At 34.2% G+C, this 16,408-nt stretch overlaps 1 protein-coding gene across 7 annotated transcripts in view; it reads right to left on the reverse strand.

The window, feature by feature from the left end:
• Positions 1–16,408, reverse strand: part of Wnk3 (WNK lysine deficient protein kinase 3) — a 210,387-nt gene that overhangs the window by 65,259 nt on the left and 128,720 nt on the right. For all 7 annotated transcript variants that reach the window (XM_033760394.1, XM_010610742.2, XM_010610741.2 and 4 more), the window contains one exon: positions 759–823. In XM_033760394.1, the coding sequence (XP_033616285.1) occupies positions 759–823 (65 nt within the window). The remainder of the gene's footprint in view (positions 1–758; positions 824–16,408) is intronic.

Raw genomic sequence — 16,408 nt, forward strand, 5'->3', positions numbered from 1 at the left:
ACTCCATCATGTAGTTTTAAAAATACCACATCTTTATCCAGTCACCAGCTGATGGGCATTTGTACTGTTTCCAAGATTTAGTTATTATAAACTGTGCTGCGACAAACATGGGTGTGCATATTTCTCTATGGTATGATGCTTTTAATTCTTTTGGGAAGATACTAAGAAGAGGTATAGCTGGGTAAAATGGAACCTCTAGCTTTAGTTTTTTGAGAAATCTCCACACTGATTTCCACAGTGGTTTTACCAGTCTACACTCCCACAATCAGTGGAGAAGGGTTCCTTTTTCCCACAGCCTCTCCAGCATTTGTTTTTGGTTGATTTCATTTTCCTTCCTTCCTTCCTTCCTTCCTTCCTTCCTTCCTTCCTTCCTTCCTTTCTTTCTTTCTTTCTTTCTTTCTTATTTTTTTGTTACTAGGGATCAAACTCAGGACCTTGTGCTTACAAGGCAGGCAGCAGAATCACTGAGCTAAATCCCCAGCCCCTGGTTGATTTCTTGATAGCACAGCTCTTATTCCTTTTTAAGTCCTTTTATGCTTTCTTTCAATTGGATACTACAGAATAAAAAATGTCAAAAACTTCACAATCTATACTATCTCTATTTATATTTTAAAAGTAAAAAACAATGCCTATAATTTTTATTAAACCTGTACACAAATATTAAGAACACAGAAGCTTCCCTAGTTGAGATGCATTAAACATATAATTACTGAATATACTTCAGTACATACTCAATGCTTTCATTTGTTGATACTTACCTTCCAATTAAATCTGGTTTTTGAAGAGCTGCTTGCTGTTCAACTCCAGCCAACTGGGATACAGCCTATAAGTAGAACAGAAATAAAAGCTATTACGATAACAGCAAAACTCAAGCTAAGGATGTAATTTGCTGCTATTTCAAAAAAACAGGGTTATTATATTTCATATTTTGGTCACCTTGCAAGATAGAATGTCTTTATTATTGAATGCCTGTATCAGTCTTATTTATAATAGTATTAAAGTTAAAAATAGCAATATATCAAAATACATCTTATGTTCTTCAAGAGTTTTTACTTAAAGGTTAGCACTGTTTATGCACTTTTGTTTGTTATTTTTTTTAATAGAGAACACTATTATTAAGCTTCCAGTCCTGGCTGTAAAACTACTACTTAAAATATGGTATAGTGCCATTTCACAGGAAGATAAATCAATGACTCAAGCTTCCATTAAGAATTAAATAACAATATTGTTGGAAAATAATTTAAAACATTTGCCTAATATATCCTCTATGCACTGCCACTAGTGACAGCACAGAGGGGTCTTAAAGTACAAACTTAACAAAAGAGATCATTTCCCTAACTAGTTAAACCCTCTACAATGGTTCCTCATCTTCTGTTAGGTTAAATTCTTTTAGATGGAAAATGGTCCTTGATGAACTGGTTTCTATCTCCCTGCTTGACTTTCTATTTTCATCTCCCTTCTTGAAACTACATTAAAATATAGTACCTCATATAAGCTGGGATCTTTCATATAGTATGGCTCTATGTTCCCAGACTATTTTAACCTCTCCTGAGTCCTGTCCACTTAGCAAATATCTGGACAGAATTTTTATATAAAAAAAGCCTTTATGACAGTGGGTTCCAAAAATAGCAAAATTGTCTTGGGGATTCTGAAAAGCCTTATTATACATTACCTCCTATCTTGGCTTCTAAACTAAAAGGTTGGTTGCTAAAGTGATGAGGTTTCCTTGGAGAAATGGGTGACTCTAGCAATGGGATGAGGAAAGTATAAGAAGAAAACTACTATGCCAAAAAGAAAAAACTGCTCAAAAAGTTGTGTGACATACCAAAAACACACAGAAGCCATCATGAAGGAGTTCCCGCTGCCCAAATCTGGGACAACTTCAGTATCAAAATAAATAATATAACCCATTTGATAAAATAAGAATCCAAAAATACAAACAAGCAGGAAAGGGAAAGCTTTTATAGTAAAAACACAATTAATAAATATAAGGACTGAGATAAGCGTCAGAAAATCATAAAGGGTGGCTAAAACTAGTAGGCAAAAGTTGGATGAAGAATAAGTAGTTTAAAACTGTCCCCCTACAGAATAGTTTTTAATTACAAAGGTAAAAAAAAATGGTTAACTTTTCTGTAGAATAACTTGGAAGACCCCATCTTAACCACACAATCACATTTAATGTCTTCATTATTGGGACAAGCCAACATCACATACATCACAGTATTCCAACAAAAACTGTATAAGGTGAATCTAAAAAAGGGGCAATCAGACAAACTCAAATTGAAGGATATTCTACAAAATAACTGGCCTTGAACTTTAAAAATATCAAAGTTATAAAAGATGAGGATGGCTGAGGAACTATTTCAAACTAAAGAAAGAGACAAGTCCAAAAAAGGCAATGTATAATTAGTAATTAGATATTGGGTCATGAGGGAGAAGCTGCTTTAAAGAACATTCTTTGAACAAATGGTAATATTTTAATGTGGACAACAAATTAAATAATAGTATTATATCTGTGCTTAATTCTCTGAATTTGGTCACAGTATTGTGGTTATTTAAGAAAATCCTCTGTGTGTTAGTGTGAGTGTGCATGTGCACATATGCACTGGAGATTAAATCCAGGCCTTGCCTATAATAGGGAAGTGCTTTTCTGCTGAGTTATATCCCTAACTGATTTTTATACTGAAATATTTAAGGGAAAATGGCATCTTGTCTGTAACTACCTCTCATGCTTCAGGGGGAAAAAATAACAGGCGGATGAATGTATACATAGGTGAACAGATGCACACACAGAACCATCAGCCAGTCATGTCTTTTATCCTATCTCTTTATCATGTACACTTAATGTCTAACCCTAAGGACTCCATCTGATTAATTTTGTATTCTTGGTGCCTCTTAGCATAATCCCTGGCACAAATTAGCCTTCCAGTAAATGTATGAAGACAGGAAAATAAGAAAGAATAACTTGAGAAGAAAGGCTGTGCTACAAAAAATGTCTGTGACCTGGTATTACCATTGAGGATTACCATCCTGAATATCAGTCCTCAAAAACGTATCAAGTGAAAAAAATATGTAGTGTAAATCTTCTTTCATAGTAAATCTTCAATAAATGGTAGTTATCTTTCTTTTTCTTAAAAAAAAAATTGGTACCAGGAATCGAACTCAGGACCTTGCACTTGTGAGGCAGGCGCAGTGCCACTGAGCTAAATCCCCAGCTCTCTTTTTATTGAATTATTACATTAACACAAACTGGCAACAAGTTACTTGGCTAGGAATAGGGCAATAAATAAATGGGAATATTGTGTTATCATGTAGTCATTAAAATTTGTAATCATCAAAGCCAAGTAAAAATAGGGAATACTTAACAATGAATGTAAAAAACAGAAATTAAAAGTGTCATAGGTAATTATATCCATTTATGCATGATAAAAGCCTGTTATAACAAATATAATCATAATCATGTTAGAGAAATATAATTTTAGATATTTTCTCACATTTTTTCCAATGTCACTATATATTTTATAATAAAAACGTTAAAGGATAGCAATTTTTAAGTGTATAGGAAAATAGGTACTTTCATAAATGACCCATAGGATGGCAAAAGGATTTGAGTCTTAAATTTTTTGAGCAATTCTAATTTTAGAAATTTGTCTTAAAGAAACAATTAAGAATGCATACAGCAATTTAACTATAACAATGTTCCTCATGCTGGACAAGTTGGTGCATGCATGGTACCTCAGTTACTCAGGAAGCTAAGGTAGGAGGATGACAAGTTTGAAGTAAATCTGAGCAACTTAGTGAAACCCTGTCTCAAAATCAAAAAATAAAAAGGACTAGGGTTGCTCAGTGGCACAGCACCCATAGGTCTGATCCTTCTAGTAACTAACACACACACACATAGACACACACACACACATAGACACACACATACGTAAGAAAGTTAGGCATAGTGGTGTATGCCTGTAATCCCAGCACTCTAGGAGGCTGAAGCAGGAGGATCATAACATTTAAGACCAGACTGGGCACCTTAGGGACTTAACCAGGCCCTTTCTCAAAATAAAAAATAAAATGGGCTGTAGCTGTAGCTTAGTGAGAAATATCTAGATTCAATCCCTAGTAACACACAAATATAAAACAAAAACCAGGGCCGGGGATTTAGCTCAGTGGTTCGGTGGCCTGCCTTGCAAGCGCAAGGACCCGAGTTCAATCCCTGGTACCAAAAAACAAAACATAACAAACAAACAAACAAAAAACAAAAACAAAAAGAAAGAATATTCCTCATAACATGGAATATAGTTAGAAAAAAGATGTTTATCTCCTTTACTTGCTCCATTAAATAATGATATGCATAAACTAAGGCACTTAAGGTAAGATATTACGTAGCCCTTTAAAAATGTGCTTAAACATATGTTTTAAGTGGGAAAATACTATAAAAGAATATATACATCATGGTTTGGAATATACCAAAGTGTTAAATAAGCTTTATATTCATCTACCATTATTAATATGAAAAAAATAAAGTAGACTTTGTACAAAATTCTCAACCCTCAAATCTAATAATCTTAAGGCAGGTCCCCTTTATTTCACTGTATACATTATAACCGTTTTGATAAAAGTAAAAATGAAACATTTCATTAAACTTGAAAGACACCTGCAAAAAGGGACTCTGCACCTATTAGTAAATATTGCTTTTGAAACTCCTAGAAATATTATGACAGATCTTAATTTGAAGCTATCAGATAAGAAGACAGATGAGTTGGGCCGGGGATTTAGCTCAGTGCCACTGCATCTGCCTCGCAAGTGCAAGGACCTGAGTGTGATCGCTAGTACAAAAAAAAAAAAAGAGAGAGATGAATCAAAAGCCATGATTCTGAAGGCAACACTAAATAGCATTAATAATTATAAGTGGTTATAAAAATATAATTCCAGATAATTGTCATAGTAACTATACCTTGTTTCTCTTAATATACATGCTCTGACTCCAGATTTCTACATCAGGACCGCTACTGCTACATCTTACTGGGACTCACCATCATTCTTTTGAAGTTTCTTGAATACAAACATTTATTGAGTTTAATTCACTTTGCTGAATGTGTCAAAAATATGTATTTGCTAAGGTATTTACTCTTAGTCTTTCAACAGTGATGATGTTAAATAAATAATTATGTAATCTCTCTTTAGAAGCTAGTCTAACATCTAACATATCAAGGAAAGAAAAAAAAATTATCAGTATAGGTTAACTAAGGGAAAACAGAAGGCAGGAAAAGACATCCTCCTCATCTCTCCCTTCTTATTCCGTCTTCAAATCCAAATGAAAGATATAAACCAATCCCTTTTCCCAGTGAAACTTCGATAGCAAAGTCCAACAGACCCAAAGCATCTCTAGACACTCTCTTGCCAAATAAGAACAAGGCCAAAGTGTGAGGCAAAAATCCAAGGCCTGGATTTTTATGGGCCATATTATTCTCTTGTCATTTAAGAAACTCTTATGAACTTGTTTTGAGATCTTTCTGCTATAGCTCTTTGAGAAAAAATTTGTTCAATAAATATTTGTCATTATAATGTTATTTTATTATAGCATTTTATTAAGCATTATTAAATGCTAAGCACTTCACAAACACTAATTTATCAAATTCAACTCTTAAAATTGTAAGAAGTTTGTATTTTTTTATCCTTATATTACCAAATAAGGAGGCTGAATCTAACACGATAGAGGCAAAAACTGAGTAAAAAAAACAAAAACAAAAAAAAATCAACAAACATGTCCAAGGAATACCTAATGCAAAAACCCTTCATCTATACTATAGATGTACTCTGTTAAGTTGCCTAAGTGTTCTTTCTTCTTTACATTGTCCACCATGCCTCTTTTCCCTCAGTCAGAGAGTCAGCTTTGCCTGCACTTTAGAAAACATCCAGTGAAGGAGATGAGAACAAGAGCTGGGAAGAGGTAAAAAGTTAAATCCATGGATAATACCCTAGAGATTCTTTTTCTCTAGGGTAAAAGGAGTAAAGGAGACTATTAAAGCTGAGAGATAATTTTAAACCTTATAAATTGCCTTATTCTATTATTGGTGCTATAAAGCATATCTCTATCTTGAAGTGCTTTTCAGCAACCACTACTGAGCACTTACATTATTACATATCAAGCTCTTCTCACATTTTCTCATCTAATTCTAACAAACTTGCAAACTAGGCATTTTTAACATTATAAAACTTTCCCAACATACAGAAAAGCTCAGTGAATTGTTCAGTGAAAAACTTATATACACCATTTACTATATACACATTATTACACAGTTATACATTGACCTGTTTTATTTCTATACATTTTTAAGCAGATTCAAATGCAAGGCAGATGTTTTTAAACTTCATTTTATAAGCCAAAAGAAACAAAGCACGTGTCATGGCACATGCCTGTAATCCCATCTACTCAGAAGGCTAAAGCAGGAAGATCACAAGTTCAAGGCCATCCTGCATAATTTAGCAAGACACCGTCTCAAAATTGAAAAAAAAAAAAAAGGGCTGAGATGAAGCTTTGCAGTACCATTCATGCCTAGCACATGGTGCTGGATTCAGTCCCAAGTACCTAAAAAATAAATCTGGAAGAACCAAAGCAAAGAGAAATTAAATAACTCTCCTCAAACTATGCAGAATAAAAGAGCTAGAATTCAAACTCAGGTCTAACTAATGATACAAACTGGCTTAAGCCAATATATACTGTATATACATAGTTAACAGAACTTTTGATTATTGGAGAAAAATTAACATTGTATAATGATCCTCAATAGCATAGTTTTTTATTTACATAAAATCCTTCATCGATAAAGTTATAACTTGTCTAGGCCCAAATGTTTGAGAAGCCAAAATTCTGAATAAAGAAACTTATACTAAGAAATAAATGATCCAAAGTATAGTTGCTTGAATAAAATTCACATAATTAACATTCATGCTGTAAATAGGCCAAAAATATAAAAATGTATCAGTACCCCAAAGACACAAAAAAGACTAACAGAAATTAGGGAGAGGTTACATCAATTATAATGCTGTTAAGAACTGGATTGAGGGGAACCTTACTAAAAGCAAAATTTACAGTTCATACTTTTACCCTAATATCTGTCCCCAGTTGATTGACCAAGGGTCTATATCAACTAATGATGGGGCACTAGTCTTATCTCAGCTTATACGCTTTCTACAAATATTTGGACAGAGCAACTAATTTTTTTTAATGTTAGGAGATTACATTCTGGAGATTAAAAGGAGAGGACTGATGGAGCTATTTAGCATTCTGAAAGGTAAAATTCCTACAAGTAGAATAAAATTAGGAAAGATGCTGAAAGGAAGAGTTCTGGTAGCTATACATGTTAGAAAAAATAATCTTTAATATACTTGATCATTTTACAGCATTGAAGAATGCGTTACAGGAGTAAAAGTAAACCAAATATCAGTGTTGAAGAACTACAATGGATCAATATGTACTAATACACAAAAAGTATACATCTCCTTGTCCTCAAATTATGAATCTGTGAAAGGAGTTAATCATAATTTGAAAGAATGATGAAGTCAAAGAAAATACACATAAGGTCAGAGAGCAAGGGAGTCCAGATCCTGTGGAATTTGCAGGCCATTAAATGGAGTAATGTGGCTTTTACAATGAGTGAGATAGACAAGGAGAGGTTTTGCATTGAGCTGAGAGTTTGAAAGGGTCATTCTGGTTTCTTTTTTTGGTACCGGGGATTGAACTCAGGTCCTTGCACTTCTGGGGCAGGCACCAGAACCACTAGGCTAAATCCCCAGCCCCATTCTGTTTTCTATAATGAGAAAAATAGTATAAAGGAGCAAAGGCAAGAACAATTGGTAGGGTATCACAATCATCATCATCATCATCATCATCATCATCATCAACATCATTTTGAGACAGGATATTGCTCTGAAGTTCAGACTGGCCTTGAACTCACTATGTAGCCCAGATTGGCCTTGAATTTGCAGCAATCCTCTTACCTCATCCTCCGGAGAGCTGGAACTGCAGGCATGCACCACCATGGGTATTGCAATTATTAAAGTAAGAGATTAGCATGAGAATAGTGGAGGTGGTGAGAAGAAGTAAGGTTGTAGACATATTTTTTACGAGTCAAAAGATGTGCTAATGGTTTAAAGTGGGATATGCGAGAAAGAGAAGAATAAAAGATGGACATAGATACAAGGTTTGAGCCATAGGAAAGATAGAGTTGTTTTTGGCTGATGGGGATGAAGTGAAAATAGCAGGCTTAGGTTGGTAGGAAGTATTTAATTCAAAACATATTAATATTATTCTTGAGACAGGATCTTGCTATGTAGCCCAGGCTGGCCTGGGAGATCGTCCTGTCTCAGCTTCCCAAGTGCTGGGATGACAGGCATGTACCACCACACCTGACAGACTATATTAATTTTGAAATGCCATTTTACAACCAAACAGAGATGTTGGATGCACACTGAAGATGCACAGAAATAAAAACTCTTGTAGAACACAAAGTTGAAACTAAAGTGGGAGCCAAGCAGTCAAGGGGCTCAGAATACCAGCACTGCTTATAGCTCAGGCCCGCTGATAATGCCATCTTGGAATACTAACTAACTCTCTGAAGAAAGAAGCTTGGCTCAACAGTGGTGCTACATCCAGTGCCCATCTGAGCAGTTACTCTCCAGTACTTAATGATAACATTAAAAAACAACACATCATACAATCTGGGTCCAAAAGCTGGTAGATGACAAAAAAATAAAAAATAAAAAATTATAGGCGTTAAGGAAACACTAGAAGATAACTCAAAAGGCATAAAAATTTATTCATCAAAATCATAGAAAAATTTCCAAATATAAGGAAAGAATTTAATGTTCAGGTAAATGAGGCACATATCCCAAATAGCCACAACCAGAATAGAACCTCTTGAAGACTCATCACAGTCAAACTTCTGGACAAAGAAAAATATTAAAGCTGTTTAAACCTGCAAGTAACCTATAAAGGCAAGCCTATTAAAATAACAGCAGATTTCTTAGCACAAACCTTATAGGCCAGGGATTCTCAATGTCAATAATTGTAACTTCCCAATCAAAAGATATACATTGGCAGTTTGGATCAAAAAACAAAACCCAACTGTATGTTCTCTGGAAGAGACACAACACATCCACAAAGATACACACAGGGTAAACATGAAAGGATGGAAAATGATACCCCACGCAAATGAAGCAAAACCAAGCAGGAGTATTTATGCTATTTTCATACAAAGCAGATTTTAAGCTAAAACTTATGAGAAGAGACAAAGAAGACCAGTACATTCTGGTGAAAGGAATGACTCAACAGGAAGAGATTAAAATGTTGGCAGACCAAATTTCATAAAATCTATTGGAAAAAAAAAGGACAGATAGCAATACAATCATGGTAAAGGATGTCAATTCCCCACACTCACAGACAACCAGTCCAAAAAAATCAATAAAGAAATATCAGAATTAAGCTACACCATTGAACAAATGGACTTCAAAGATATCTATAGTGCTTCATCCAAAACCAGAATTTTTCTCAGCAGCATATGGAAATCTTTCCAAAATAGACTGTGTCTTTTTAAAAATTCTTTTAAAATTCCTTTTTTTATTGGTACACTTTAGATTTACATAATGATAACATTCATCAAAGGCCATTTGTATCTGTACATGATATGCCTTGATTCTTTTTTTCCCATTCCCCCTCCCTCTCCCCTTGTAAATACGTTTACAAAAGCTTGAATGCCATTTTTCTCTTCTTTTTTTTCTTGTCCCTTCCTTCCTTTTCCCCTCCCCCTTCCTTGTTCCCCTTCTCATTTCAACATTTTCTTCCCATTTTCCAATATCTATTATAAATTTTGGTCCCTATTTTCACTTTTGGATTCTCACACCAGAGAAACAATGGGATATTTACACATGTGTGTCCAATTTATTTTACTTAAGAATATGGGGTCAAGGTATATCCACTTAGCTAGAAATGTCTCAAGATTATCCCTCTTTATGGCACAGTAGTACTCCGTTGTGTATACATATAAAACACATCTTCTTTATCCATTCATCAGTTGATGGGCATTTGGACTCTCAAAGATTTACCTATTATAAACTGTGCTGGTATAAACATGGGTGTGCTTATCTCAGTGTGGTATGATGCGTTTAATTTTTTCAGGAAGATACAAAAAAGGAAAATAGAAGAATTTGAAACCTCTAGTTTTAGTTTTTTGAGAAATCCCTACACTGATTTCCACAGTGGTTGCACCAGTCTACACTCCCACCAATAGTGGAGAAGTGTTCCTTTCTCCCCAAAGCCCTTCCAGAATTTGTTATTGGTTGATTTCTTGATAGCAGCCATTCTTTCTGAAGTGAGATGAACTCTCAGTGTTGTTTTAATTTGCATCTCTCCAATGACCAGTGATGTTGAACAATTTTTCATATATTTATTTGTTGTTTCTAATTCTTCATTTGAGAAGTGCCTATTCATTTCAGATGCCCATTTTTGGATTGGGTCTTTAAATTTGGGAGGTCTGATCTTTTTTAGTTCTTTATATATTCTAGATATTAGTTCTTTGTCTGAGGAACAGCTGGCAAAACATTTTTCCCAAACTGTGGGCTGTCTCTTCATTCTGTTGGTGATTTCTTTTGCTATAGAACAGCTTTTTAATAATGAGATCCTAGTGTTTGACTCTTTGTGATAGTTCCTGTGCGATCAGTTTTGTTCATAAAGTCTTTGTCTACACCAATCTCTTCAAGTGTTCTAGTTTAGTGTTTCTGTTTTAAGATTTAGATCTTTGATCCATTCTGATTTTAGTTTAGTGCATGGTGAAAGATATGGGTCTAGTTTTAATCTTCAGCATGTGGAAAGCTAGTTTTCTCAGCACCATTTATTAAAGAGGCTATCTTTGTTCCAGTGAAGGTGTTTGGTTCCTTTGTCAAAGATAAGGTGGCTAAATATGTTTGGAGTTGCTTGTGCATCTTCTAGTCTGTTTCACTGATCATCAGTCTGTTTGTGGTTTTTTGCTAGTACCATGTTGTTTTTATCACAGTACGTAGTATCTCTGTAGCATAATTTTAAGTCAGGGGCATCCTGCCTTGCCTTTGTTGCCCAGAATTGTCTTTGCTATTTTAGGTCTCTTCTGGATCCAGATGAATTTTAGGGTTGTTTTCCCTAATTCTGTAAGATATGATATTAGAATTTTGATAGGGATTACATTAAATCTGTATAACAATTTTGGAAGTATGCCCATTTTCACTATATTGGTTCTTCCTATCTAAGAACTAGGGATATCTGTCTATTTTTTGATATTCTCTTTGACTGCCTTTTTCAGAGTACTGCAGTTTTCAGTGTAAAGGTTATTTGTTTATTTGGAATAGGAGACTGAACTCATGACATTGAGCTTGTGAGGCAGGTTCAGTGCCATTGAGCTAAATCCCTGGCCCTTTAAAGGTCTTTTATTTCCTTCGTTTGATTCCTAGGTATTTCACTTTTTTATGGCATTGTGGAAGGTGTGGTTTTCGTAACTTTTCTCTAAGAGTTTTTTGTGTGTAGGAATGCTATTCACTTTCGAGGGTTTATTCTGTATCCAGCTATACTGCTGAATTTGGTTATTATTATTATTAAAAGTCTTTTGGTGCAGTTTTTAGGATCTTCTATGTAAAGTATGTCACCCACAAATAATGATAATTTAACTTCTTCGTTTCCTATCCTTACTCCTTTTAACAAAATGGACTATATCTCAAATACAAAATAACTGAAATAACTTATTTTATACTATCAGATCATAATGGAATGAAATTAGAATCAACAGTAAAATAAACCAGAAAACTATGCACACACATGGAGATTAAAAAGTAGATTCTTGAAAAATCAATGAGTCATAGAAAAATTCAGGGAAGAAATAAAAAAGTTCTTAGAATAAAATAACAGTAGAAGCACACCATACCAAAATCTATGGTATACTACTAAAACAATTATAAGAGGAAATTTTATATCTATGAACACTCATATCAAAACAATAGTCATCCCAAATAAATAACCAAATGATGCATCTCAAGGTCTCAGAAAAATAGGAACAATGCAAATTTGAAACTAGCAGAAGAAATTATGATAATAAAATATACCTGTATATAAATAAAGCTTTACTGTTTTAAATAGATTCTGACATTATGTCTGTATTACAATTTTTAAAAATATTTTCTGAGAAAAAGCTGTAATCAGAAATGTTTTATTCAAAGTTTATACTGTTAACATATATAATCAATTTAGTTCAAAAATATTATTCTTATATTACAAAATTATGCCACCCCACATATATGTTACCAGTTATTTTAAACTCATATTATTATGTCATATTTGTGTCCCGAACTGCGTCATATATACAAGTAAGCACTGTATATCTAGAAAAGAACACATAACAAATTTGGGGAGGGAAAAGCCCAAAGATCTTTTTTTTCCTTGCAAGACTTTTCTGTAAAAACTAAGTAAATTAAAGAAACTCATTTTAAGTACTTAAGCAAAGAATAGACAGTAATATAATAGCAGTTTATCTATTACAGAGAAACAAGCAAGCCTTTTAGCATCTTTTAAAACTATTAGCACTAAGCCATATGAACAAATTCATTAACTGGCCAGTAAAGTCACAGGTATTAACACTTTACAACAAAATATTTCTTTTTCTTAAAACCAGCTGTTACTAGAGCTGGGCATTGGGGCTCATGCCTGTCTGTAATCCCAGCACTTGAGAGGATGAGGCAGGAGGATCACTGTGAGTTGGTGGCCAGCCTGGGGTACATAGTGAGTCCAAGGCCAGCCTGAACTACATAGTGAGGGCCTACCCCCCAAACAAAACAAAACAAAACAAAAACCAACTGTTACTAGAATATTAAATAAGTAGTGCTTATGCAAATTATTATTTTGGGGGGAGGTACACATCTTTTTTTTTACTTTTATTAGTACATATTTGCAGTACATAATGATTACATCCACTGCAGAGAACTGGTACATGTTCATAACATATTTCAATTATTGCCCTCCTTCCCTTCATACCCTTTCTATTTTTCCAAAATCAGGCTCATTTATTTAGCTTATAAGGCCTTATAAAGTTAATTATCACATACAGTGCTATCTTGGTTTATGAACTTAATTTGTTCTATGATTCTGGAAAAGATGTCCATGTTCATGTTCATACAGGAAAGATGGCTGCAGCTGTGTTCTCACCTAATATGGAGTTCACAAACAAAAACAAAAATTTTGCCAAACATTTCTGTTTGCAAACAAAACTGTGTATAAACAAAAGTGTTCGTGAACTAAGGTACCACTGAACACAGACTAAAAACCAGGCTTGTAGGCCAAAGAACATTTAAAATATGTAAGACAACTGTATTAAGTCAAGGTACATTTTTAGGTACACTGTGTTTGTGGCTTACAATACTCTTTTCTCTTTTTTTTCTATATATATACACACACACACACTAAGTTTTCATATAAGAGAAACTATGCTATATTTATACTTATACATCTAAATTATTTCACTTAACAATATGTCCTCAAGGAGAATGCAACAAATCATTAAAAACATCTAGGCCAAGTAGGCTTCTTCCCAGGGATCCAAGGATAGGTCAACATATGTGAATCGATAAACATATTACATAAAAGAAGAAGGATAAAAGTCACATAAGCATTTCAGTAGAGACAAAAAAGGTCTTTGATAAAAACCAACATGCATTCACGATAAAAACTGTGACAAAAATACATACAGAAGGACCTTAAATTTAAAAAAAAAATACATTTATGACAAACCTACTGCTAACAGCCTACTAAACTGGAAAAAACTGAAAGCATTCCCTCTAAAATCAGGAAAAAGATAACGGTATTTACTCTCACCATTTCTCTTCAATATAGTGCTCAGAACTTTAGTAAGAACAATCAGGCAAGAGAAAAAAAAAAGAGATACGAAAAGGAAAGAAGTCAGACTATCCTTATTCACAGATGACATGATGCTTTACACAAAAGACCCAAAAACCTCTACAGAAGATTTTTTTGTTTGTTTGTTCGTTTTGAGGCAGGGTCTCCCTTTGCAGTTGAGACTGACCCTGAACTCACTTCATAGCCCAGGTTGGTCTCGAACTCACAACAATCCTCTTGCCTCAGCCTCCCAAGTGCTGGGATTATAGGTGTGTACCAACAAACCCGAATCTAAGACTTTTAGAATAAACAAATAAATTTAGTGAGTGTGAGATAAAAATCAATACACAAAAATCAAGTTTTCCAGGACACTAACAAAGACATTGAAAATGAAATCATGAAAACAATCTCCCAATCCTTCCAATGTGGAAGATAGCATGGAAAAAAAATTAAATATCTTGGAATTAACCTAATTAAGGAAGTGAAAGACATCTACAACAAAAATTATGGTACTCTGAAAAAAGAGACTGAACAAGACATTATGGAAACACGTCCCATGTCCATAGATAGGTAGAACCAATACTGTCAAAATGGACATACTAAAAAAATGATATATAGATTTAATTCAATTCCAATCAAAATACCATCAGCATTGTTCATAGAACTAGGAAAAAACCATAAAATTCATATGGAATCAGAACAGACCCAGAATAGCCAAAACAATCTCAAGCAACAAGAACAAAGTAAGAGGCATAACAATCTTGGGTTTAAAGTTATATTACAAAGCTATAGTGATTTTAAAAAAATGCACAGTTCTGGAATAAAAATAGACATGTTAATCAGTAGAATAGAGGATGCAGAAACACCCTGCATATCTTCAGCCATGTAGTTTTTGACAAAGGGGCTAAAACCATATGTGACCTGTGATCCCAGCACTAGGGAGGCTGAAGCAGGAGAATGGCTGCAAGGATGAGGCCAACCTGAGCTATGTAGTAAGTTCAAGACAAGCATAAACTACATATGAAGATTACATGTGACTTTTATCCTTCTTCTTTTATGCAATATGTTTATTGATTCACATATGATGACCTATCCTTGGATCCCTGGGGAAAAAATGGTACTGATAAAACTGGTTACCCACATGTGGAAAATGAATTTATACACATCTCTCTCTCTCTTTACTAAAATAAAATAAAAATGAATCAAAGACTTAGAATTAAAACAGAAACACTGAATCTGCTGTGAGATAAAATGGTTAAAATGCTTTTTTTTTTTGGTACAGGGGCATAAACTCAGGCCCTTACACTTGCAAGGCAGGTGGCAGCACCACTGAGCTAAATCCCAGGCCCATGGGTAAAACTCTTGAAGACACAGGCATAGGCAAAGAGTTTCTTAACATAGCCCCAGTTGCTCAAGTAATAATACTCCAAACAACAAATGGTATTATATGAAATTAAAAAGCTCTTACACAGTAAAAGAAGTAACCAACAGAGTGGTGAGACAGCATAAACAATGGGAGAAAATCTTTGCCAACTCTTCCTTGAACAGAGGACTAATATCTAGAACATAGCAGAACTAAAGCCAAAAAAAACAAAAAACAAAAAAACTCAGACCCACAAAAATAAAAGATCCACTCAAATATAGGCAACTGAATTAAACAGACACACTTCTCAAAAGAAGAAATATAAATGGCCACTAAGTACATGAAACAATGTTCATCTTTGGCCATTAAGGAAATGCAAATCAAAACAACACTGAGATTCCATCTTATTCCAGAAAGAATATTATCAAGAATTCAAAAAAAAAAAAATTCTGGTGAGGTTGTAGGGAAAAGGAACCCTTCTATACTGCTGGTGGGAATGTAATTTAGTATAACCATGATGGAAATCACTATAGAAGTTCTTTTAAAAATTAAAAATAGAATTTCCATTCAACCCAGCTATACCTTTTCTGTATAACTTCCTGAATGAATTAAATACATCATATTATAGCAATGCATGCAGATTCACATTTATGGCAGCATAATTTGAAATTGTTAAATTTTGGAATTACTCTATATGCCCATCAACAGATGAATAGACAAAGAATATGTGGTATATATACATAATGGAGTACAACTCAGCCATAAAGATGGATAAATTTGAGTTATTTGTAGGAAAACGGATGCACCTTGTGACATATATATGCTAAAGGAAATATATCAGACACAGAAGGTTAAGCATTGTATGGTTTCTCTTGAATAAGAAACACAAAATATAAATAAAGAAGGTGGGGATTTAGATCAGTGGTTCCCCTGCCTGCTTTGCAAGCACAGGGTTCTGAGTTCAATCCTTAGTACCAAACAAACAAACAAATAAATAAAGAGTACCATGCATGATGGCACATGCCTGTAATCCCAACACTTGGGAAGCTAAGACAGGAGGATTGCTGAGTTTTAGGCCAGCCTGAGTTACATAGTGAGTTCAAGGCCACCCAGAATTAGATAGCACAACCCTATCTCAA

This window comes from Fukomys damarensis, unplaced genomic scaffold (genome assembly GCF_012274545.1).
Source record: "Fukomys damarensis isolate Sample0158 unplaced genomic scaffold, DMR_v1.0_HiC HiC_scaffold_39, whole genome shotgun sequence".
NCBI classification, from domain to species: domain Eukaryota; kingdom Metazoa; phylum Chordata; class Mammalia; order Rodentia; family Bathyergidae; genus Fukomys; species Fukomys damarensis.